The sequence below is a fragment of the Rhinolophus hipposideros genome, assembly GCF_964194185.1.
Source record: "Rhinolophus hipposideros genome assembly, chromosome: 3".
In the NCBI taxonomy this organism is placed as follows: Eukaryota; Metazoa; Chordata; class Mammalia; order Chiroptera; family Rhinolophidae; genus Rhinolophus; species Rhinolophus hipposideros.
The window spans coordinates 39,464,525-39,489,217 of NC_138049.1; the positions used below are offsets into that span (position 1 = coordinate 39,464,525).

General features: G+C 38.5%; 2 protein-coding genes across 6 annotated transcripts in view; one reads left to right on the forward strand and one right to left on the reverse strand.

Annotated features, from left to right (window-relative positions):
* MCM9 (minichromosome maintenance 9 homologous recombination repair factor) overlaps positions 1 to 24,693 on the forward strand; it is a 72,750-nt gene that overhangs the window by 10,016 nt on the left and 38,041 nt on the right. For 3 of the 5 annotated variants that reach the window (XM_081033107.1, XM_081033106.1, XM_081033108.1), the window contains exons 5-7: positions 1,321 to 1,521; positions 5,906 to 6,031; positions 7,435 to 7,554. In XM_081033107.1, the coding sequence (XP_080889233.1) occupies positions 1,321 to 1,521; positions 5,906 to 6,031; positions 7,435 to 7,554 (447 nt within the window). Of the gene's footprint in view, positions 1 to 1,320; positions 1,522 to 5,905; positions 6,032 to 7,434; positions 7,555 to 7,789; positions 9,652 to 24,693 lie in introns of those variants that run through there. The other 2 variants (XM_081033109.1, XM_081033110.1) reach the window with 1 other exon arrangement.
* ASF1A (anti-silencing function 1A histone chaperone) lies at positions 11,057 to 23,072 on the reverse strand. The gene is made up of 4 exons (XM_081033153.1): positions 22,593 to 23,072; positions 16,342 to 16,457; positions 12,813 to 12,989; positions 11,057 to 11,518 (listed from the first exon to the last, which is right to left on the reverse strand). Exons 1-4 carry the CDS (start codon positions 22,699 to 22,701, stop codon positions 11,306 to 11,308), a joined length of 615 nt encoding a protein of 204 aa, XP_080889279.1. The 5' UTR covers positions 22,702 to 23,072; the 3' UTR covers positions 11,057 to 11,305.

Genomic DNA, 24,693 nt, shown 5'->3' on the forward strand with positions numbered 1-24,693 from the left:
CCATAGTAGAGGACTGTTCTAAGGCTCATAAAGTTGCCCCAGTCATTTTCATCTAAAAAGTTTGGGGCAGAAAGTATAATAAATGATCATTATTTTTCACTGACTTTAAAAACCCTCCAAGCAGTGGGTTAGGCAGGATCTTGAAAACGTAGTTAAAGTATCTATTTAATTTGTTACTATGAAGTTGCCTCTGGTGAGAATTATGTTTTGTATTCTGTGAATTGCTACCAAGTTCCATGTATTTGTCATTTACAGAACACTTCTTCAGAAAATCAAAAACTCTATGGATTATACATCACATATTGAAATTTAGAGACTGTAAGGCATTTTGCATCAGCAAACATATTTGACACAGCCTGTTCAGAGACATTATTTATTGTGCAAAATATAAACATCAGGATAAGCTTTAGGTATGTCCAACAAGATCGAAATCTTCGGGGAGTAGGATTATATGTTTTTTTAGTTTTGGCCCATTTTTCTCCAGTAGCCAAATATTGAATGCCAAGCATTCATAAATACATGTTACTGATGCATTGAATTGCATGAGCACAGATGTCAGTGTTTGGAGAATGTGCCTATAAACTACCCAAGGCCGCTTAGGAAAATCTGTGAAAATTTACTGTTCTGTCCACCAGGAATGGGAAAGTTTCCTCAGGTGGGAAGGAAGCAACCAAGAAGGAACAAGCAGGGTTGTATCTTGTGTTTTCTTAGTTTATGGAAAGGAACTTTGACGTAGAACAGGTATTCATTCATTTCTTGGTGCATTCATTCTTTTGTTCATTAAAAACAAAAAAGATAGTGAATAAAATGCTAACAAATATGGTAAGTAAAAATTAACATACTCAAAACTAGCTAGTATCAGTAATCAAAGATTGTCTCCTTTTCTTACAGCAAATTGATTATAGTTTAACCTTCTGGCTGCAGTTCTCACCTCTTTAAATGACAACCATATGCTTAGAGACTCTGAGAGGATGAGTATTTCACTCAGTGTGATAATGACAAATAAACCATCCAGTAAATTAGTTTCCCAGTGAAGGGTAGTAATTTGGTGTGATTATAATATGACAGATTAAGAAAAAGAAAAATACTGACTTTAGCTTTTAGTTGTGCAGATACAAGTACCTGTTTAAAAAAAAAAAAATCAGGAACCTGTGGTGGTTTTTACACCCACATTGTTTTCTGGATGAGTGCTGGATGAGTGTACTGCACTTTAAACCCTGGTCTGGGAGTGGTTTATTTCTTAGTTCTGGTCCTTTGTCATGCAAGTCTGTGCCCAGCATGCAGGTTCTACTGCTGGACTCACTTGTTTTTTTTTCCCAGGTGATGACCTCACGATTTATGGGGTTGTAATGCAAAGGTGGAAGCCCTTTCAGCAGGATGTGCGCTGTGAAGTGGAGATAGTCCTGAAAGCCAATTATGTCCAAGTAAATAATGAGCAGTCTGCGGGCATCATCATGGATGAGGAGGTCCGAAAGGAATTTGAAGATTTTTGGGAACACTATAAGAGCAATCCTTTTGCAGGTGTGTGATTAAGGCTATGAAGCTGACAACTATTCAGGGCATTTCACTCAATAGTTCAGTATGTTGTCTGTGATTAGGGAGCAGCCTTACAAGCTGTACAACTCAGTGACTGAGTTCTAAGAGTAGCAGCATCGGGCAGTACCTCCAGCCACTGTCTTCCTGGGAAGCCCTTTTCTGGCCGTCTTTTCTAATTAGTGATCTTCTTGGAAAATTAAGGTTGGATTCCAAGAGATTTTACATTTCTTCTTATTATTGTAACATCTTTACTGCCAAAATGATTTCAGAGTTTTCTTCCTTCTTTACCAGTTAAACATACATTTCCTCCTTATTTAAATAGGCAGAGACTCATCCTATTACGACACCTCATCCTATTAAAGCCATTATTTCTTTTCTGATATATTTTAGATTATACAGACAACTTCACACTACTTTAGTTGAAGATTTAAAAACAGGAAATAAGCAGGAATGAGATGATGAGTGAATGGAAAGATGCAAAAAAATAAGCTTTGTCATCACAGCAAAAATTTTGATTATGACACTAAGATATAATTACATAGATTAAAATATCGCAGGCTTTGGGTTTGCAGAATATTTTTATTTAAAATTTCCCAGCGTATTAAACACCAGTAAAACCGTCAAATGCCTGTTTTCATTCTTCCTTGGCTGTATCTTCTGAGAAAAATAAACCAAAGGCAGTAATAGGCTATTTCTGATAAACTTCATCTTCAATCTAATACATAGTAATTACTTTATTCTTAAATCAGATGCTGAACTGGACAGATACCATTTCACAAAATAAGGCTCTTGCCTATCTTAGAGGTAGTTTGCTCTTATTTTGTGGTATGAATTGTTTTTTTTTTTGCTTATGTGTGTAGTACATGTGTCATGGTTCCTGATCATTCTCTTATCTGATCTATACAGAAAGAAACAAAAATCTCTATATTGTGGCTTTATTAAGGATGCCTTTTAAGAACCATGTATATTTTTAATGATTTTTTTTTTTTACTTAAAATTATTTCTTAGGATCATATCCTTACAAAAATCTGTAGCTCTTTCTTGGAACACAGTCATATCTTATTAATTGCAGTGCTACATCTCAACTCTACCTAGTGCCAGTGAGGGAAGGGCATCAGGCAGGCTCTGTCCAGACATCAGAAGCACTTTGTGCTGGCAATGAAAAAAAGTCTATCTTGTTTTAATTGGAAGGGTATAGATGTACAATTCATTTACTGAATAAAAGAAAGAAATAGGAAGTTGGACAATTAAGTTCAAGAACTCATCCTAGAAAAGTACTATACATCTCATTGCTGAATATCACTATGGTCACCTTCAAAGTACTCCCCTTGGGAAGCTATGCACCGTCGCCAGTACCTAGTCCACCCTTCAAAGCGTTTCTGGAACTCTTTTCCTGGAATGGCCATCGGAGCTGTCGTATTACCCTTGATGTCCTGAGTGTCATCAAAATGTCTTCCTTTCAATATTTTCTTTATCTTTTGGTAAAGAAAGAAGTCATTGGGGGCCAGATCAGGTGAGTAGGGAGGGTGTTCCAATACAGTGATTTGTTTACTGGCTAAAAACTCCCTCACAGACAGTGCCGTGTGAGCTGATGCATTGTCGTGATGCAAGAGCCATGAATTGTTGGTGAAAAGTTCAGGTCATTTAACTTTTCACGCAGCCTTTTCACCACTTCCAAATAGTAAACTTGGTTAACTGTCCAGTTGGTACAAAGTCATCATGAATAATCCCTCTGATATCAAAAAAGGTTAGCAACATCATTGCAGCAAGTTCACGAACTTAATTGTGAGACCTCATAAACATTACAACCTTGTGAGAAATGTTAAGTAGGAAGACGGAGAAAAGGAAGCAACATTTTTCTTTTTTAGCGTGAACAGATTCTTAGTCTTGGTCTTTTGTCATGCTTTGTTAGTTCCCCAATTACCCAGTAACAGCACAGTAATTTCACCACTTCAAAGCATATGTGTTTGTTCGGGGTGGGATGGGGTAGGTGAGGGTGAGGAGCTGTATCCAGAGGGTCTCTTCATTTTGCTAGTGTGAAGCCAGATATTACTTCACTGCTCAGCTCTTGCATGAAGCAGGAGGTGACCTGCTTATGAAGACCTGATACTGTAGGTAACTGACTAGGAGGAGCCAAAGGCTTTATTCTGCTCTGCAGTGACATCAGTGACACCATGTGCTGGGTCTTAGATGCTGGGTAGAAACCCAAATGTGGGCTTTGGGGTCGTTTGGGCCATCAGCCCACCCTGGGGTGACTCAGTTATCTTAGATCTAAGAAGTTCTCTTCATCGGGGTAACTGAATCCTATGCCACGAGAGTGGATTACAAGGCTAAAGCCACACTATGAACCTGGTCTAGAACCAGAAGTTTGGGAGGGAGGTAGAGAGGGGTAAGTATCCACTCTAACACACTTTCTTCTATGATGTAGCCATGGGAGCTTCTATTGCCACAATCCAAGGAATCGAGTTTTTCAACTAGACAACAAATTAGGGAAATGGCTCTTCCCCTTTGCTTTTCTCTGATCCTCATAGTATATATATTGTGTTGACTACAGTGTAAGGACCTCTTAAGATCAGAAATAAGCACAAGTAATACGGGTAATGTAATAGTTAACCATTAAGTAGGTCCTACTGTGTGCCAGGTATTTTTCCTTTGTGCTGTACACTTATTAACTCCTTTGATCCTCAGCAATTCTGTGATACCATTATTACCTCCATTTTACAGATGAGAAAATGGAGGCAGAGAGGTTAAGAATCTTGCCCAAGGTCAGACAGCTAGTAAGTAATAACACTGAGATTTGAATCCAGGCATCTGACAGCAAAGCCTGTGCTCTTTACCACTGGGATATGCTTCCTGTTGGCACATTAATCTCTGGTCTCTGAATCCATCTTTCCTCAACAGAGCTGGCTCTTTGGTTTAGTTTGTGGCTTAGACGTCGCCCAGGTTAGTTTGTCTACACTTAAGCCTGATTGTTGGGGCTATTTTGTCTTTCTTTCTATGTGTACTCTCTAGTTTCTGCTCAGAATTTACCTACCTCTGTCAGATCTTCTCATCTGCTTAGATTCCAGGACTTTCTTCCTGTTTTTGCTTCTGGGCCAGTCTGCCTCAATAAAGGGAGGGATTCCCACTAGCAGTTAATGAACTTCCTTCCAGGATTTGCTAATTCTTTTTGGTCCTCTTTTTACTAAAATATTTTATTCACCATTTTTGCCACCCCATAGCTTAGTTGCTACTGAGTTAATTTTGATTCATTACAAAAAGTAGGCTTTGTGTATTAGATCATAAATTGTGGCGAAAGGCCTTTTCCCTTGATGGTTTGGCAGGAAAGTGTCTGGAACTGGAATCATCAGCTAAAGGAGTACTTGTATGATTATTTTCCTCCTCAAAACAGCTGTCACTGAAACAAGAGTACAAACTCAGAGTTAAGTATGAAAGTCCTGAAACATACAAATTAGTTACCAGCTTGTGGACATTAACTTCTGGTAACATGAATGTGGACACAGAGTACCATCACAGAGGTGAATTCCATGGAAGTTAAAACAGGCTCAGGAAAGGCTTCTTAGAATCTCATAGGTTCCTCTATTGGTTGATTAGGCCAGTGATCAAATGAAATACCTATTTTATTCATGGATGGGGCAGACAGATTCTCAGATTTGGTGCTTTGACATTTTTGAAAACAGAACCTAAAACACTGGTATTCTCATAATTAATGCACATGATAAGAAAAATCCTAGACCTCCAGCTTGGATTGCTAGAGTTGAAGTTTATAATGATCTTCTTAATTAATACCCTAGTAACTTAATTCTAACTAAAACAATTTACCAAATTGCTCAAAGCAAATGCTGAATTAACTTACAAGGATGGATTGCTTTTACTTCTCTTACACCTCTGTAGAAGCTCCATGAGCTCCGAGTACCTGTTGTATTTATTTAAAAGTTACTGGCTCCTACAATCTGATTCATTGTTTCTGAGATCGAGCACCTTCCTTTTATTCAGGCAGTGGAGTAATTTTACTGACATTACTGCACCAGACAGTACAGCTGTTGGTATGTTTAAGAGATAATGTTGGACTGAGGAGGCCGAAAAGGAAATTTTTTTCTTTCCCTTCTGAAGTATACTGTAAATTTGTAGAAACATCAGCACGAAGCACCCAGGAATAAAACACAGACTTTTCATCTCATAGCATTAGTAAGAAAAGGACTTTTAGGACCAGAACTAAATTACTCACTCCTTTTAGTCATTTGGAAATGGTCCTCTTGATCATTTTCGATGGTAGAGTGTGTTTATAGGAAAATAGGACTAGAAGAGAAATTTCAGTTAGGATTTCTTGAAAATTGTTGGTAACTTCAGCTCTTTCTGCCTTTGCTAGGAAGAAATGAAATATTGGCCAGCTTATGCCCTCAAGTTTTTGGGATGTATCTAGTAAAGCTCGCTGTGGCCATGGTGCTGGCTGGTGGGATTCAAAGGATCGATGCTACAGGAACACGAGTCAGAGGTTGGTATCTATTTAAAATTTTGAGAAGTAGTAATACATATAAGGAGAGATGCTAGAAGTTTTCTCTCCTGAATAAAAATTGCTTGTTGAGCTTTGTTTTCCAAATGTAATCTTTTAAAGTTGACAGTTGTCTGACTAATACTTAACCCAACATCTGCATATCAGGAGCTACTTTCTAGAATTCCAAAGACTAAAAGAAATCCTAAGTTTTTTAATGAGTTTTAATGAGTTTTGCTTCCACCTCGAAGGGTGCCACAAAATAAAATCTTTACATGTCTACATGTTTTCATTGCGTCCCCAGTCTCTCTTCAAGAGGAAGATAGCAGAAATAGTGCTTTTTAATGTCTCCACGTCAGTATCTGTCCATCTGTGACTGTCAGTGTGTTTCTCTGACTGCTGCTGTCAGTCATCTTCCTGCCGATTCCCCTTCTGGTGGGTAGCAAATGTGCCATCTGCCATGTACTGCTCTAGGTCACGCATTCAAGCAAAGATTACTCTAAGTATGTAATTACGTCCAAATGACAGAAAGCTCTTTTGCAGCTAACACACTTAACTGACCTGAATCTGGCATAAAGTAGACTAAACCATAAGAGTACAAGGACATTATTGTCAATTAGGCTGTTTGTAGGTACTCTAAAACCATACAATACAGTATGGAATAGGAAGTATAATAAGGTTTATGTGTATTCTGTGTTTTCATTACCTAGTTTGCAAGGCACTCTGCCAAATGTAAAAGAGTTTCCTAATAATACATTTATGAAATTCTCAAATATTACTAAAGAAACTTGTTTGATCAGTAAAATGCATAGCTCAGTATATTTTTATTGTTCATTTGCGTTACATTTGAAAAATAAGAGTACTCTAAGATATTTCATTAAACTAAAATTTTCATAAAGTTAAAATGTTTTCACTTAACTGTTAGAGTCATAAATGATGTGATATTTATAAAGTACTTACAAAGTCCCAAACACATTTTTTAAAAGTACTTAAATATAGAACAAAATACTTATATGGCTTGTATGAAGACTTAATCACAGTAGTTTGGTATTTAGAAATGGATTTAAAAAACTCAAAAACTGTATAAGCCAAATTTTCTATAAAAACATTAAACATAGACCTAACATCTGGAAACAGCACAGGATCTATTAAAATAATTTAGATATTAAATGTCCCACTCAGAAATTAAAGGTTGTTATTTATGATGACAGTTAACTTTTAAATCTTTCTTCAAATGACCTTAAGTAAAAGTAATATATAAAATACGTGCTCGCTTCGGCAGCACATATACTAAAATACAAATTGTATTGGCATTCCAAGTGGACCGTTTTCTTTTTGATTAATTATACTTGTTCATGAGCCTTTTCATGGAGATTTAAAACTTTCTATTATTTACTTTTTTCTAGGTGAATCTCATCTTTTATTGGTTGGAGATCCCGGCACAGGGAAATCTCAATTCCTCAAATATGCAGCAAAGATTACACAGAGATCTGTGCTCACCACAGGAATTGGATCTACTAGTGCAGGTATTTTACAAGACAATTTTAATTTATTTAATGTTACTGCAGAAGCTAACACAATGGTTGTTTTTCCTTATGAAAAGCATTTATAACTGGAAAAATTTCAAGCTAACTTTCAAGTTACTGTCAAAAACTGAAGGAAATGTGTAGCATTTCTTTTGTAGCTCTAAGAAAATATTTTAGAAGCTCCACCATCACTTGTTTTCCAAAAACTTACCTCATGTATCCTTTTGCATCTTAGCTTTGAATGATTCTATTTGATGTTCTCATTCTCCAAGTGATTACCCATGCTTGTGCAGGAGAAAGTATGTGTCACCTGGCAGTTTATGAAGACCCAGCAAACACAACACTGAAATGAATAGGAGAAAAATGAATCTCACTTTACAAAAGTAGGTAGATGGCGTTGAGCTTAAAGCATTTTCATGCTCACAAATCTCACCAGGAACAGGAGCTCCTCTGGGAAATTTTTGGGTAGAATGTTCTTTAGTATATGGAAACTGTTTTCATCACTACAATGTGAAACTTTATTTTCATACATTGTGATGATTCTCCCACAAGTACATTTAAAAGCCTTTGCAGATAGAATGTCAAAATTCGATTATAAAGTGACTTTAGAAAAAAATTTTAAAAAAAAGTTTTGATGCAATTTTATTGTATTTTTACACCATTTTGATTGGGGAAATATTTCTCCTTTTGTTCTTTAATAGGTCATTGGTTTCACACATTTTACAAATGTTATTTGCTACTTGTTAGGGGAGCCTAATGTCTAGGGCCTGTGCTCACATTTCTTACGAGAAGCTTGTATTTTATACTTACAAAGCAGCAAATGCTCCATTAATGGTGCTACATAATGAGAGCCCCATTCTAAGGATCCCTCAGGTCTTGTGATATAATTGAGTAGTACATTAAGAATTGACAAGAAAGGATTTGTGAATTGAGAGGGGTGGATGAGCTTCAGTATACTGGAAGGGAAGTAGGCAAGAACATAAAGAACACTTCATATGCATTTTTAAATTCTTATGTCCCAGTGTTCTAGAGCTCTGTATAAAATGATACCAGCAACAAACAATAAAGGTGTTTCCCGAGTAATTATGTGGAATGTTTCCTAAATTAATTATATGGAGTGCCAAGAAATGAGTCTAAGCTATCTGTGAGCTAGTAATTTCAGAGTAGTTGGACAGTTTTACAGTGAATGGCTATTGATTCACTGTATTAGCACTTTTTCCCTTTTTTAATGCCAAGATTGTAATCGAAACAGGAGGGGAAAAGACAGCTAGAGGGAATATAAATTTTAGGACCAGAGAAAAGTTGTTGCTACTTATCTACCAAAAGGGCCAGACCAGCCTTTCTTCAAACCATGTATCACAACCCATTAGAGTCCTAAAAGTCAATTCTGTGAGTCAAAACCAGCACTTTCAAAATGAAATCCAGTACGACGCCAGAATACACTGCACACTGTAAAGGTAACTGTAAGGGTACATGTTCTTGAAAGTTGTTAATATAAATGCATCCTTGTTATGGGGTCATACTTTTTTTTTTTTTAACCACTGATTCAAGTTTTGAAAACTGCTGCCATAGACTGTCTTGGTAAAGCTAGAAACCCCAGATCTTAACACCAGAGAGTAAGACATGTGGATGCCTAAAGTTATTAAGGTAATAAATGAGCAAATGCATGCCCATTTTTCAGACTTCTGAATGTTTCCTCGGCTCAAATGATATCCTGCTTCCCCTCCAACCTATTCACCATCTCTTCTGTGATATAATTTGCACGTTTATCTTCTCAGGACACAGCTATCTACTATGATCAGAAAGGGGAAAAACAGTTCTATACCTTCAAGCTATAATTCAGATAGTCTTAAATGAGGCTAAAGGGGGGGGGGAAGGGAGAAGGGGGGGAACTATAGTTTCTCAGTTCCTAATGTTTGAATTCTAAATCTGTTTTTATTTTTAAAGATTGTCTTATAGAACCATAACAATTTTTAATAAGTTTTTAAATATAAAACGCCTGTGAAAATTGGCTGTCAGTTTACAAATTGATGTAAAAACCTAACCCTTAGATGTCAATACAAACCAGTATTATAATTAGAATAAAAACTCAGCAGTGAATTGCATTATTGGTAATTTGACTTATATATGCTTTATTTATAACAAGCACATACTAGTTCTTGTTATATTAATCACTGAGCTCTTTGTTGGAAAGTATTACTTTTATTGTCATTTTAATATTTTAACATTTTCTTTTAATTGCAATTAGACAAAAATGAAATTTTCTTCATATAATTTTAACAGTAGGATGTATTTTACTTTTAAAGTCTATGAACTAGTTAGTGGACAGTATTTTAATCTGGTATATTAAATTTCAAAGTTTAACATTTAGCAAAATTTTGTATCACAAATTCACTTTTTTAGAATGACAGGAAATATGTACAACTTATATTCCATATTCAGACAAATGCCCTTTTCCCTTCCTCAAAATAAAAACTTTAAAAAGTGCAGTATAAAAGTTTTAGATATGAAGGCACTGCATAACTCTGCATCATATGGCTGATGTCTTGCTTAGCAGCAAGAGTAATGAGAATATTCTACACTTAATTTAATGGAGCATAAGAAACTTTCTGAGGAAGGACTTAGCTCTCATCAAAGAACCTTTTGGCCCATTAAATGAATTCCTTTCTAAGATTACTTTAAAAAGAATTATCTGGAAAAGCTTAGAATATGTTCATCACAAATATGCCTAATTGTATTCTGCATGAGTGTCAGGGAATATGGAGAAGAGTACTATATGTGTGAAAATGTTTCCAAAATAGTGACTTATCTATTATGATAAAGCTATGTATACCTCCCCAAATCTACTGTTTTTATATAAATGCTGCTAACAAATGATCTATGAAAACAGTTTTAAAGAGTTAAGTTTATAGTATTTTTATAAATCTAATTTACTATAGTCTATTCTTAAACTCAGGGAGTCTGTATCTGCTCTTGACATGTTGCGTTAACTCAGGGAGTCTGTATCTGCTCTTGACATGTTGCGTTCACTGGGTAATAATGATGCATGACTCAAGGAGTGTTCTGAGGTCCTAAACTGTTACAAAAAAACAAAAACCATAGCCAGAAGACTTTATAAACAATTAACCACATTTGTTGTTATCTTAGAAACCAAACTGAATACTATTTAACATTATGTGAACTCTAGTAGTAGCCATAGGAAGCTTCAAGATGGCCTGGAAAATCAGAACCTCAAGTTCTTGGTAGCATCTAGTTGACTTCAAATCCCTTATTTAAGGACATGCCAAAAAAGACTGTAAATTCACCCCTTAAACCAAAGGGGTTTAACATTATTATAGGAAGAAATATTTTAGTTGAGGTGAACTTTGTTCTTTTGACGGCCAGTAAAACAGTGGTCTAAACGTTACTTACTGTCCCAAGAGGCTAAGACATCTTTACAACCTGGTCTAATGATTCATATTTCTTTTTAAGTGCTTTAATTACGTATCAGAGGAGAAGAAAATAATATATATGTTTTAATCAGATTAGTTTCAGAACAAATAAAATAACACATTAGAGAAAAAAGTTACTGAAAAATAGTTGTATTTATATTCCACAATTTGCTCAAATACTGGTTTTCTTATAAACTTTCTACAGGATGTTTTTAAAACAAATTCTTCACATTGTGTCTTGACTATGACTTAATGGAATTTCAGGGAAATAGTTCTGTGTGTTTTTATAGCTTAATTTGTACTAGAGGGATGGCAGGTGGTCACATGCAGTCCATGTGGGATTCTAACATGACATTTAGTGAGTTTTCTGACGTAGACCATCCCTTTGATGCTGAAGGTAATGCATCTGTTGAAAGAAGTGATTGTAGATTTGGATTACTGCTCTCTGCATCTTCCAGTTTTTCTGTGTTATCTTCCCAATTAATGTGAAATCTTGTGACTCTGGGATTGGATGCCAGAATGTTCCTTTGAAGCTAGAGGAAGAGAGACATATATAAATGGTAAATACGAAGGAAGATCACCATCTATAAATAGGAGCTTAATAGAATGGTTCTTTAAATTAGTCCTCCTAAAGGGCTAAGCTCGTATACATACAAAGGTAATAATAAGTCAAATAAAGCACCTTAAACATAAGTAATAAACAAGGAGTAGGGCTGTAGCAAAGAAATTACTGTAGCCTAATGGAAACAAAATATGGAGAATCTGAGGGAATTCATTCAGATTTTTTACTATCCAACAAAATATCTACCTCTTCAATACTTCTGTTTCATAAAAGGGAGAGAATCTCTTCTTTTTTGATGGTGAATACTTCTATGTAAGGATGCTTTATTTAACAAACTAGTATGCTCTTTAGGTTGATGTGCTATCTCTTCAGTAATATTTAAGGAAAATTTCCCACATACAATTTCTCATTATTAGTGGTTTTCTAGCTTTTAATTTTTATGGCTCATGCTTAAAAACAGTATTCTAGTTTCTTTTTCCTATTCAAGATGCCATACAGGTAACTAATTAATTGGATCATTGGAAGGTCCTACACCAGAATAAAAAGACATTCTAGCCTTATTTTAGGAATACATTCCATTTTACTCCCACGTAATTTTTCTTACATGGTCTGGCAGGTAATGTGTTCAATATCAAAAATCACCAGTTACTAAACTTATAGTTTCCAATGGGAAATCATAAAGTACTAAGTATTTTTGAGTCTACTGAATCACAGATTTTAGCTTCTCACTCAGAAGCTAAACTGTTTTCCATCACCAGAAATATTTAAGATGTTCAGTTTAACCTCTAAGAATAACAGATAAAATACGCATGTAAGTGTTCTGAGAAAACAATGTTCATGTGAAAAACAAACAAAATTTACCCCCACAATTTTGGGGAGAGTTACAGACAAAAATATTATTGAATAATCAGTACAACAAACATGAATCTAAATGTCCTAAAGGTTGAAGTGAACAGAATCATGATGTATGGGAAATGCCATACAGAAAGCCATAAACAAAGGCCTTCTTACAGGAGGCACTTTCAATTTCCTAAACCATCAGAGACTCTCAAGGTGCCTGACCAATATTAATTACCGATGATTCATCTGGACAGAGGGTTTGAGGTCATCCATGCTGATGGAACAATGATTAGTTTGCCCAGTTAACACAGGGACCATTTCAAATTTACTTTGTCTCAAAGCTGTTTTCACGGTTTACTATGAAATGGCAAGTGTTTTGAAACTGTATAGTAAAAGTAATGAAAAAGGAATAGTCAGAACGTTACCTTAGAAAAGTCTGGTTTTACTGGCGGATTTTCCCTTAATTCTGTCTCGGTGTATTCATTATTTACATAATAGCCAACTCTAATAAATTCTTGACCTCGATAGGTGCATGTAATTAGCACAACTGTGACACCTACTGCATCTGCATCTGGAATGAGTCCTGGGTTAGGGGCATCAGCCTAGAATAATTTAAAAAGAAAAGAAACACACATCACAAAAGGCTGTCAACTGCAAGGAAGATTGGAGTTTTGGTTACCCTGTGCACCATCAATTGAGGGAACAGCAACAACAAAGATTTGAAAATCATTCTTGGGAAAGCAAATGCTCCTTTTTGAGACACTTACAGCCAGAAAATATAGTTCTCATGTTTCCCCACAGTATATTTAAGGACCCTGGGTACTTGAAAGCACCACAACTTCTAGAGTAAAATAAATCTGGCTACAGCATGTTGTCATTTATGAGAGATTATGCTATACTCAATTATAAAACCTTTCATAAAATATAGTAAAATATTAAATCAATCCTCTTATTGATTCTAACCTTTTCCAGTCATAATTTTCAGACTAAATTAGCCTATTATTTGCACTGCTGCCAACATTAGCTATCCAAGCACAGATCTAGTCCTATTCCTTCACCAGGTTTTAAAATTTCTGATCACCACTCCCATTTCTAAGAGATAAAAATCTCAGTTCTTTCTTTATAAGGCCCTTCACAATTTGTCTCCAACCAATACCTCCATTCATATTCCCTTTAACTCTATACTCTTGTTCTAGAATAACACACACAGGTTCTTTAAAATGGAGTGATAATCTTTCATGCCACTGTTCCCTTGGCCCAAACGGTCTTTCCTAACATACTGAAAAATTCATCCTTTGAAGTTTGCATCAAATGTATCCTTAGTGAAGCCCTTTCTAATTCAAAAGGTAGCATTAATAGCAATCTTCTTTATGTACTCATTACTTGACACATATCCTCTACTAATGGATGTCTTAACAATCTATCCTTCAATTTTGCCTGTGATTATAAGCTTAATCTTGGGCAGGAGTCCCATCCAGTTCCTCTTTATAATCTCATGTCTGGCACAGCTCTGGGCACACAATATATATAGATGTAGTATTTTGAAATTCATTCATAACTCAGTTCCTTCCCTGGAGATATTTATGATCTTTTTGAAGAGATACCAGAATGGCGCCAGTGTGTGTCCTGAGAATATGTTGTTTGTCTTAGAGAGCCTGTACACCTGTTAGGTTACTTCCAGGGATTCTAATGTAGCTGGAAGTGGGTAGAGATGGGAAATAGAGGCAGTTCAGTACTGCTAGTGAACTGACCCCCATGTTGATTTCCATCCCCTCAGCATATTGATTCTAGGCATGTTTCTATTTGCAAGTTTGTTTGGCAAAGGATTCAGCTTAAGCAAGTTCAAGTAGAAAAACCTGTAGCCTCTCTGATCATTGAGATTGGAGAAGTGATAGACAGATCTTGTATTCCAACCAGTAGCAGCAGATAGATTCTGGACATCTGCTGCTAGCCTTTGACACACTCATGAGAAAGGCATGTTCTGAGCGGCAAAGTCACAGCAGACCAGGAGAATACTGTGACAGTTAAAAGCACAAAACAAAAACTATTTAATCCCTTCCTGCTGATAATGGTACATTTGGTGAAACACATAGACTGAACATATGTAAATGGCATATGCTTCCTCTGCTTTTTGGCAACATGTGCCCTGATACCAAGGTAAAACCACTGGAAAAATCACTAGAAGCAAATATTTTTGAATAATTTTTTTTCTACAATACTGCTAAGCTTTTTGTTTACAGTATTTTTAACAACATAAACACAGGAAAGATTTTTAAAGCTTTTGTTTCAAAAACAAGGGATTTATCTGCAAGATTTTATAGTAGCATAAAAAGGTGTATCACTCCATGTTAAACTAAGTTTCTTAGTGTGTCGTGAATTATCATCGGTGAAGTAAGCATTCTCCCAGCTTGTTGGTCAAAGGAAATACTGCTTCTTTATATAACAATTTCAAGAAGCGAAGAGAATAATAAAAATTTAGTTCTAATTATAGAAATATTTGTCAGTCATTGTACTTGCTTATTCCTCATTTAATACTCAGAACGTTCTTATGAGGTGGGACATTATCCACATTTTATAGATGACTGAAGTGACTAAGGGAGGTTAGGGAGCCTATCTAAAGTCAAACGTGCCTAAGGAGCAGTGAAGCAGGATGTGAACCAGGTCTGTAACTGCACTACTTCCCCACACACTCTTTCTCTGGTCCCCATGTCTTTCACCAAGGTTTCGCACTCACCCAACTCAGGGTAACAGAACCTTTAATTAATATATTTGAGCCTTTTAGTTAATATATTAATATATTTGAGCTTTTTAAACCATTTGTTTAGAGACAGTAAATTATCTGTCACTTTTTAATAAAAAGCACTATGGCCAGGAGACTAAGATTTTGAATTCTCCGTTGAGGGAAGGGAAAAGGAGCAGCTCTAAAGGTACCATAAGGTTAAGTAATTCTTGGCCCATGTCTGAGGATAATGGGATTATCTGACCAACAGCATTCATTTAAATTGGTCCCATCTGTGAAGTGAGAAAGTAGGCAGTCAGGGATAGGAAGAGTTCATTTTCTCTCTGGATGAAGTGTCTTCAGTGGGACCGGACCTACCTGACGGGATTCTTGTATAGAAGTACTTGTAACAAAATTAGTAATAGTTTGTAAAAACCTGTAGCTAGTTACTCTTTGGACTATTATAAATATCTCCCTCTAATAAGCATGGAAAATTGGAAATCGACTGAATAGTTTTATATAACAAATTAACATTGATTTAAAAAAGTAACACTTGAATACAGAAGACAATGTCTGAAGTCTTGGCATAGACTCAAATGCTGTCAGTGGTGTCTGAGATCATAATTAGTATTAGTAGAATTTCCCCCCAAGTAACAAAGTAGTAGACTTGTAACAGTAATCCTCTATAAAATGTGTATATTAGATGCTTTAGTAAACTTGGACTTCAGTTCCTGTGACCCAAAATCACACAGTAGATCTCGACCTACTAATACCCCTGTTAACCTAGCTTCATTACGCTGAAATAAAGTTGTTCGTTTTACCATCGTCACTCCTGGTGACTGAAACCGTAACGTGAAGATGCATATTACTAACTATACCAGTCAGTATGTATTTTGAATCCGTTTGAACAGCCACTGCCTGAAAGTCTGATACTAAGGGACTATTCACAGGAAAAGCCTAAATTTAACCATGTGTACCATGACACAGTATAAGGTTTACTGTGTGCTGTGCAAACCCTGAAGTAGACATAACACTAATATCTTTCTGCACACAAATTCAAGAAGTGGGGTTCCTTTATGGCACAGAGACTTCCTAAAATTACATGATGGAAGCAGATCAAAAGTGAATGCAACAGAAGCAGAGTGATTTAACCCAAAAGGAAAGGGATAAGGACCACAGGATGGAGTCTGTTTATAAACATATTTGGCATACATATTTACCAAGAATAATCTTACCTGAAATACAAACATATGCCTTCCTGCAGGAACAGGGCCCACTAAAACAGAGTCTAAAACTTGATCGTATTCTTCACTTTCTGCAGATCCCACATAGATAATTTTCCATTCCAAGTCTAGGGTTAAAAACCAAAACATATTTCATATTCAGTAATTACACTACGAGATGACATCAAAGACCCTTTTAATGTCCACTTAGCCATTTACTGCTGCTAAAATTGGTTCTCGTAGCAGAAAATCCAGAAAGGCACTGAAATGCACCTTATAAAATTAACATTTTTGTACCAGTTTCTCAAAGTGCTCTTTTGTGAAACACTGTCCCTGGGCAGGGACAGACGGACACACACACACACACACACACCAGTCACCCCCCCAAAAAAAAAAAACTTGGGAAATGCTTCAACCTTGTCATAAAGATTCATAAAGCACACTGGCAAAGTGTTCTGATAAAGACCAATAATGTTAATCCAGCGTTTTCCAAATTTCTTTGGCTATGGAATCCCTCCCCCACTTCTTCATATGTCATATTTTAATGTACTAAACATACTTTGGAAGGACTGCCCCATACTGTGTTGCGCAGATCCAAATCATCAAATAGCTCCGGAGTGAAAAAATCATTAGCCAACTTCCCTGTGGCTCAGAAGTAAGGGGCTCATCAAGTAAGGGTCATTAAAGGATCACAGTCCCTTCATGTCATACATTCTTTAAATTGGGGAGGGGAAACCAAGGATCCTTTTACTACTTGATAGAAGAGTATATACAATACGAACTGGCACGAAGAGGAGTAAGACACACTAAAGTGTAACCCAAGACAGTCTAATTCAATCATTACATATAGTTCAGATTTTATTGAGCAACTGTTATAAGGTGCTTTTTGAGAAGAACCCAGAGATGAGTAAAACGACTGCTCTTTTGATGGAGCCTCTTCTTTAGTAGGGGGAGGAAGAAACTCTACAAATTCAAATCATCTGAGACCTCCTGGGCCTCTCAAGGTGTTTAGCACTATGTGTCCTGCCTCTTGGAATCTCTGCACTGAGACCACACCAACACTCCCACAGGGGTGTTTCTGGATCAGTTGTGGAGAATCTAGTTAGTGCCACCATGTGTTGCCATTTTTGTGTAATTGTGGAGATATTTTTGTTCCCCAAATAGATACCAAAAATAGTATAGATACTACTTATTCATAACGTATTCAAAAACTGTCGTTTATTGAACTAAAAGCTCCTTTAGGTTTATACTTAATTTATTAAGTCAGTAGTTATTTTATGAGGACCTATTATGTCATGGGTCTGTCCTAGACTAGACCATTTTATTTCCAGCTTCCAGCACAATTCCAGATGCAGGGTCCAGCATCTGACATCTCATTAGATCATCTCTTTGTTGATGAAGATTACAGAGAGGAAATAAGCAAAATGAATATCTAGTCAGAAAGAACAGCAAATACAAAAGGCCTAGAGGTGATTGTGCTTGGCAAGAAAAAGCAAGTCCGCAAGGGCAGGAGCAGAACAAGCAAGGGGAAAAGAACCCATCATGAGATTGGGGGTGAGTGGCATGGTCAGATTATGCAAGGTTTTGATGGCCATCATAAAGACTTGGCTTTTACACTGAGTGGCCTGGGAAGCCATTGGAGGGTGTTGAGTGGAGGAGTGACCAAGATCCAACTTTCATTTTAAAAGGATAGTTTTGGCTGCTGTGTTCAGTACAGACTGTAAGAGGGCAAGGGAAAAAAACAAGATATTTCAACCATTAAGGCAAGAAATTATGTAGCCACGGGAATGAGAAGCCGTCACATTCTGGGTAAATCTTGAAGATAGAGGCAGCAAGAGTCACTTTTGTTTTCCAGGGGGGAAGGGAAGGAAACCATCAGGAGTTAGTTTTGGACATGGTCAGTTTGAGATGTCTACTAGATATCTAAGTGGAGATAATGAGTAGATCTGGAAATGGTCAACATGTGAAGCCTTGAAAATAGGTAAGATTCCGAGGGAGTGAGCTTTGGGGCTGTCCAAATAGGAGGTCAGAGAAATGAGGAACAATCGAAAGTAGGTTACAAAACTAGTGGCCCACAAGTTAGGTAGGTAACCCAAAATCCAAGTGGCAGAACTGTTTTTAGAAGGGTGTTAAAGCTATTAAAGCAGCCAAGTAAGGAAAAGACTAGGAATTGCCACATGGAGGTAATACTTTATTCATTTCGTATGCAGCTGTACCACTAGTAGAACATACAGTGCTCTTGGCCTCCTAATTGGTATGTTGGCGTTTATGATCTGACATAGGCACATAGTCATGATTTATAAACCTTTTATAAAATACCTACTCCGTGCTGGGCATTGTCTTGCCACCTCACACCTGTTGTTTAAACTTCAACAGCTTTACCATATGGATTTAAATGTACCTATAATGCAAGTAAGAAAGTGAAAGCTCTGAGAGGCTAAGTACCCAAATTCACACAGCTAGCAAATCAAAGAATCAGAATCCAAGCTATGTCTCTGCAACTCCAAAGCCTGGGCTCTTTGCAAAAATTTAAGAAGATAAATCCTTCCCTTTCTAGCTCTTAAATGAATAGTGGAATAAAGGAAGTTAATTTTGTGGGGTGGAGGGTGAGGCATGGGTGAGCACAGAGGCCATGAGGAGATAATCTAGGCTGTAACTCAGGGAACACCTGTACCTTAATTTTTATGCTTATGGGATGCCTGTTTTAACTACTGAGTTTAAAATACTCAGTACGTATTTATAAATTTGCATCAGTTGTTTTATTCTTAATTTTTTTTAAACCTAGCTTTTATTCCCCTGCCCCTGTATTGGAAGAAGGGATAGGGTCAGATGCTTTACACAGGTTATCAGTTGAAGGAGTTTATTTATTTAAAAAGTTAACTAATTGTTTCATGTGATCATGGTAATCCCAGCCTGCAAGTATCTCCATTTGTAGTGGGAGTGGGGGAAGTCACCAAGGGAATTTTAAACTAATTACACTACTTGGGAAGACCTGTGGTCTAGTGTGAAGTATATAGTCTTTGGGAATTAGAAGCCTTAAGCTTGAAAGTATGAAACACTATGCTCAATTCTGGTACGCTGTAAGTATTCAACTGAGTGTAGCCTAATTATTGACATTGATCAACTTTTTTTTAAATTGCTCCATTCAATAAAGAAGCAGAGAAACAGAAATCCCTAAAAAAGATAGCAGGAAAGTCAATCAAAAGTTGTACAGGAGGCTTGGTGACCGACCATCAGATCAAATACACCCAAGGTCTTCTATCGCCCTTGACTGACAGAAATGACTCTGTTCAATCTGCAGATTGGTGTCCTACCCACTGTGACATAGGCTTATATCAGAAACAACTAAATTATCTTAAAAGCAAATACTCCAAAAGGCTATTTCTGAAGCAAAGCCAACAGGGCATCTTTTAAAGTGCAAAGTGAACATATTTGGGGGGCTACTGAAAAGTTCAAGTATGAAAAATGGTGGCCAACCTCTGGCTTGGGACTTGAGATAAAATTATGAAGTGAAAATTTCTCGTCAGTACAATGGTACCTCGGTTTTCTAACGTAACCCACAAGTTCTGAAACGTTCGAAAACAGCCGACAGCTAGGCCTCAAGATCTTGCACTCAGCGGAAGCCACTTGACATGTTCGACTTCTGAGTCGTGTTCGAAACTGGGCTTACGGCATTCATAAACCAAAATGTTCGTAATGGATATGTTCGAAAACCGAGGTATCACTGTATGTTCTAGTTTCATTTCAAGAACAGATTTTTAAAAGAACTGCAATAGTGTAAAAGTATGGAACCTCTAAGAAGCCTTTGCTAACTCAATTTCCTTAATTCACACAGCCTCTAGGTGGAGTACACAAACATGGCAACTTTTTGAAAGATTCCTTTGCAGCTTTGGTATGACTCAGCTTAAATTCTAAAAAGATACTAAATAATTGCCCAGTCTAGGTGCCCTGGGAAGTGAAGTATACAATTGGAAGTGTTTTCTTGACATTTGTATTGTAAAAATTCTGAGGTGATTCAGCTGGGTTATGAATTGATTCCAGTTAAAATGGAACATAGTTCTGCTTCCATGAATGGCAGGTTTCAACCATCCAATGTCAAAGCCCTGTAACATCCTTCAGAATTGGCTCCTATAATGGAAAGCATCACTTGAGAAATACCTGAAATTTGAAGACCTTCTAATGCCTAAAACACTGTAGTGTTGGAATGGATTGATCAATAGTTTCTCTTGTATTTACCCATTTTTATATGCAATTGACAATAAAATGGAAAACTTAAATACGGGTATAAAAAAATGGTTCTGGTAGCTGAAATGTTTATAGTAATGCTAGTGGAAAGTAACCAAATGGTTTCAGAGTAACAAGAAAAATCCCCTTTTTTATTATCAATGGCCTATTTAGAAATTATTTTAACAAATGAATCATGTTCCAAAATGTGCACTACAAGGTATAGATACAGAGCGTGCCAAAAAAAATGTATCCACATTTTAAGAAAGGAAAAAAACTATTAAAATTGTAATAATCTATACCCATAACAAAAGGTGAACACAAGTCATGTTCGACTTCTGCAATTACAAGGTGCTCAACGTGGTTCCCATCAGCATCCAGACACTTCTGATTACTGGAACTACTGCTTGAGCAACGTTGACTAGAGTCATTGTATACATTTTTTTGGCACCCCAGTATATGTGCTCTGTGCTTTATATGCCCATTTAAACTTTATAGAGGAGCGCAGATTAAAGTGTTAATTATGGTTACTTATACAGGAGTGAGAGGGGGAAGGCACTGAGTACAGAGGGCTTACTTTATATATGTCTGTACAACTTTCAAAAGTTTATTTCAATGAGTGCGTATTTTTATAATTTAAAAAATTAACACCCTACGTAAAATACATCTTATAGATTAAAAACTAATTTTCATAGTGAAATGCCTTACATGACTTAATTAGCACAATAATTTTAAATGAACTTTGCTAAGTAGATTTCTAAGTTCAAAGAAGTTATGTCCTCTATTTAGTTGTAAAATTGCCACTGAAGTTAAACGTTTTCCCCCTCAAATTTCCAAAATGAAGCACTGGATTATTTTAATAAAGTCGCAAAGATTAGACCTTGACAAGTTTTACTTTTCTAAATATTTATTACTGGACATATTAAAACTATTTATCTTCTTTAAGACCTTAAAACATACTTAGAAGAAATAGTAAAATTTTTTTCATTGCCATTAGGTCTTTACCTTTTATCTCCTAGCCCACTTTTGTGTTTTATGTTCAGGATGTTTGGATGTGGAGTTATTTTAATTAGACTTCAATACGTTCGTGAAGAAAGTGTTCTTTCAGATTTAGAAGCCAGTAATGAAGTCCTGGTAATTAAGTGTTTTATTTATTTCTACTCTTGGGTTAAATGTAACTCTCTAGCTTCACAGTATTTTTGTTCCTGAGAGGCAGAGAAGATCTCAGTCGTCAAAGGGAAGGAGTCCGCGTTGTTCGAGGCGAGCCTGCGCGCGAGCGTCGCGAGCATCCCGGGCGCCCCGGGCACCGCGGCGCCGGCCAGGAGCACCCCGGCCCCCGGCCCCCGGGGAGCGCCGAGCCTGCGCCCGCCTCCCCTGCTGGTTGGTCGAGGGAGCCAGAAATCAGCGCGAGGACAGCCTCGCTCTCCTCCCCAAAGCGGCCGGCATGGCCACCCGAGAGAGTGCGGCGACTCCAGCGTAAGCCCCCAAAATGGATTTGCCTTTCCACTCGGGGGCAGGAAAGGGGGCAGGCGGGGCGCCGCGTTCGTCCCCCGCGGAGAGGAGGCGGCGTGACGCCGGGGTCGGTGGCCCACTTCTTTACTCTGGGTAAGATGGCTCCGCTGCTACCTCGCCGGCGCGACCACACACAGGCTTACCCCTTCCCAGCCTTCCCGCGGGGACCGCGGAGGCCGTTCGCGGCGCGGGGCCAGCCCGGCGCGACCCCCGGTCGGCTCCGCCGGCGGGAGTGCGGGTCTCGCGAGCCGCCGCTCCACCAGACAAAGCTGACAACATGGCTACCTCTGCTGGAACAAGTTCCTAGCAAGTTGAGCCGCGGCAGGCGCCCGGGCTGCGGCTGAACGCCCCGCGCGCCTCGGCGCCGTCGTCCATCAACTTCAAGTTTCCCTCCGCAGAGCGGAGCCCGGAGCCCGCAGCCCGCCCGGCGCCCAGCACCGGCCGCCCGCGCGAGGCCGGGCCCGGGAAACTTTCAACGCCTGCAGCCCGCGACTGACAGCCCGGCGACGGGCGGGCGCCCGACTCACCTTCAGACAGGTCCTCGATGCACTCGAAGGTGATCTCGAACTGGAATGGGTTGTAGAAAGGAGAAGGGTTATCCAGCACCACTACATTGTTCACCTGAACCTTTGCCATATTTTGAAAAAAACAAACAATGGGAACGGGGGCTGGTTGCGGCACAATAAAGTCCAGCGCGCGGCCGCCCGGGAGAGCGCAGACCCCCGCCCCGGCGCCGGCCCGACGTCGTGCAGCGGCGACTTGAGAAACTTTTTTTTCCTCTTTTTATTTACACGGGAACACTCCACAGTGTTTTGCAGCTTTCCTATTTCACTAAACTACAGCCCATTCTGCTCTGATAACTAGCAGCGTTGCTCGCGATTGGCTGCACCCGAGCTCTGACCCTCCTCCTCCACCGAGGGCCTTGGCGGCGAGCAAGATGGGCTCCCGCTCCCTGAATGGACTCGGAAACTTTAACTGCGGCTCCACCTGCTGGTGTGGACTAGGACAAAGGCGGAGAACAAAGTGAGTGGAATATGGGTTGGGAGGCCCGCGCGGAGGCCGCCGCCGGCGGAAGGGGGGGTTGGGGGAAGGGTGCAGGCCCCGCCCCCGGCCCGGCGGCTCCCGCGCCTCACGTCGGGCGTGGCCGCGGCGGGGCGGGGGTCGGCGAGGGGCGTGGCCACGGCCGTGGCGGCGAGGGGCGTGGCCACGGAGGGGAGGCGTGCTCGCGGCTGCAACGGCGGCGGGAGGACGGGATCTTGTGTGACGCCCGCCCCTCGGGTTTTTTTGTGTGTGTGTGTGTTTTTTCACTCTTTACAATAGTCCAACGGCTATACCGGCTCTCTACTGAATTTAGCAGATGTGATTCGGTTGTCTACTCTAGGTTCAGCTGTCTGTGTAGTGGGTAATATTTCGGGTAGAGAGAAGGGTGAGTTGCAGTGGAAATAAATTGCGTTTTGTAGACCAATGCCATCTCGAAAGGAGCAAAGCCATTTTGGAAAGCTAGCTCTTAGCCGATATCTGCGTTTGGCACAACAGCGCTATTAGTTAAATGGAAACAAAATGAAAGGCGAGGAGACGCTTTTGCGCACACACTTTGCTTGGAAAATCTGAATAGTCTTTGGGCTGCAACTGGGTCTTCCTTTCCTATGAGGAAAGTCCTAGAATAAGAAAAAGATTATACTAGGGATGTGATCAGTTACACCCCTGGTTGCTGCCGTTTGGTGTAACAGGAACATAAAAGGAGAAAATGGAAGTATCGGGCGACCAAAGAGCAACAAATACAATCTAAGAAGGGAAAAGGAGAGTAGAGAACACAAAGACATACCAAAGACATGTAATTTTCAAAATAGGTATGACCTAAACCATTAGTAAATAAAAATTTGTAGCACTTAACACAACTTCTAGGAGCCTTTGCTTTATTCAATGTGGATTCATTTATGCTGCTTGACTACCGTTGTGGACAAAGGGACAGCTTTTAACACATTTGTGAGATTGAACTGTTTGAATCTCTAGGTAAGAGTGGTATAAAGGTTTGTGTTACTACCTGCTTTTCATAAACCATCGTTTTTTCCTTAAGTGTTGTGACTGAAACCACTTAAGTTGGTTAATTTCAGAGAGAAAATTATTAAGCATCACCTATGCCGGAAGAGTTTTCTCTTAGTATATCCAGAATTTTGAGTTGTCATCGTTTGGGCATTGTTCATACTTAAGTAGGTTGCTTTTGACGAGACTTCTTCGTCTGACAGTCTCTTGGAAGTTAATATGGGACAGCTAATACCAGGCCTTCCCACCTTTAGAACTATTTAGAGTGTGGGTCCCATTTTATCGTCAGTGCAGTCAAATAGGACTTACTAGAAATGGTTTCCTCAAGCCCAGTTGTTTGTGTGCATTAGCGTATGAGTCATACTGTGGTGATGGGCACAGATTGCAATGACTAATAAACTATTCTGTGTTCACTCTTATTAGTTCTGGTCCTAACACTCGCTATGATAAAGTGTAAATTGTATGCAATACGACACACTAAATATATAAGGTAAATGACTGAAAATTAAAACATGACTCCCTTAAGAATGGTGTGTGTAGTTTTCTGAGTATTGCAGGCCTTAAAGACACTATAATTCACTTTAT

Excerpts from the sequence above, each read along its gene's own strand:
- ASF1A (XM_081033153.1), bottom strand. The coding sequence starts at position 22,701 with ATGGCAAAGGTTCAGGTGAACAATGTAGTGGTGCTGGATAACCCTTCT. Across the intron at positions 16,458-22,592 it reads CATCGAGGACCTGTCTGAAG|ACTTGGAATGGAAAATTATC; the intron begins GTGAGTCGGGCG and ends TTTTAACCCTAG. Across the intron at positions 12,990-16,341 it reads GGCATATGTTTGTATTTCAG|GCTGATGCCCCTAACCCAGG; the intron begins GTAAGATTATTC and ends AAATTATTCTAG.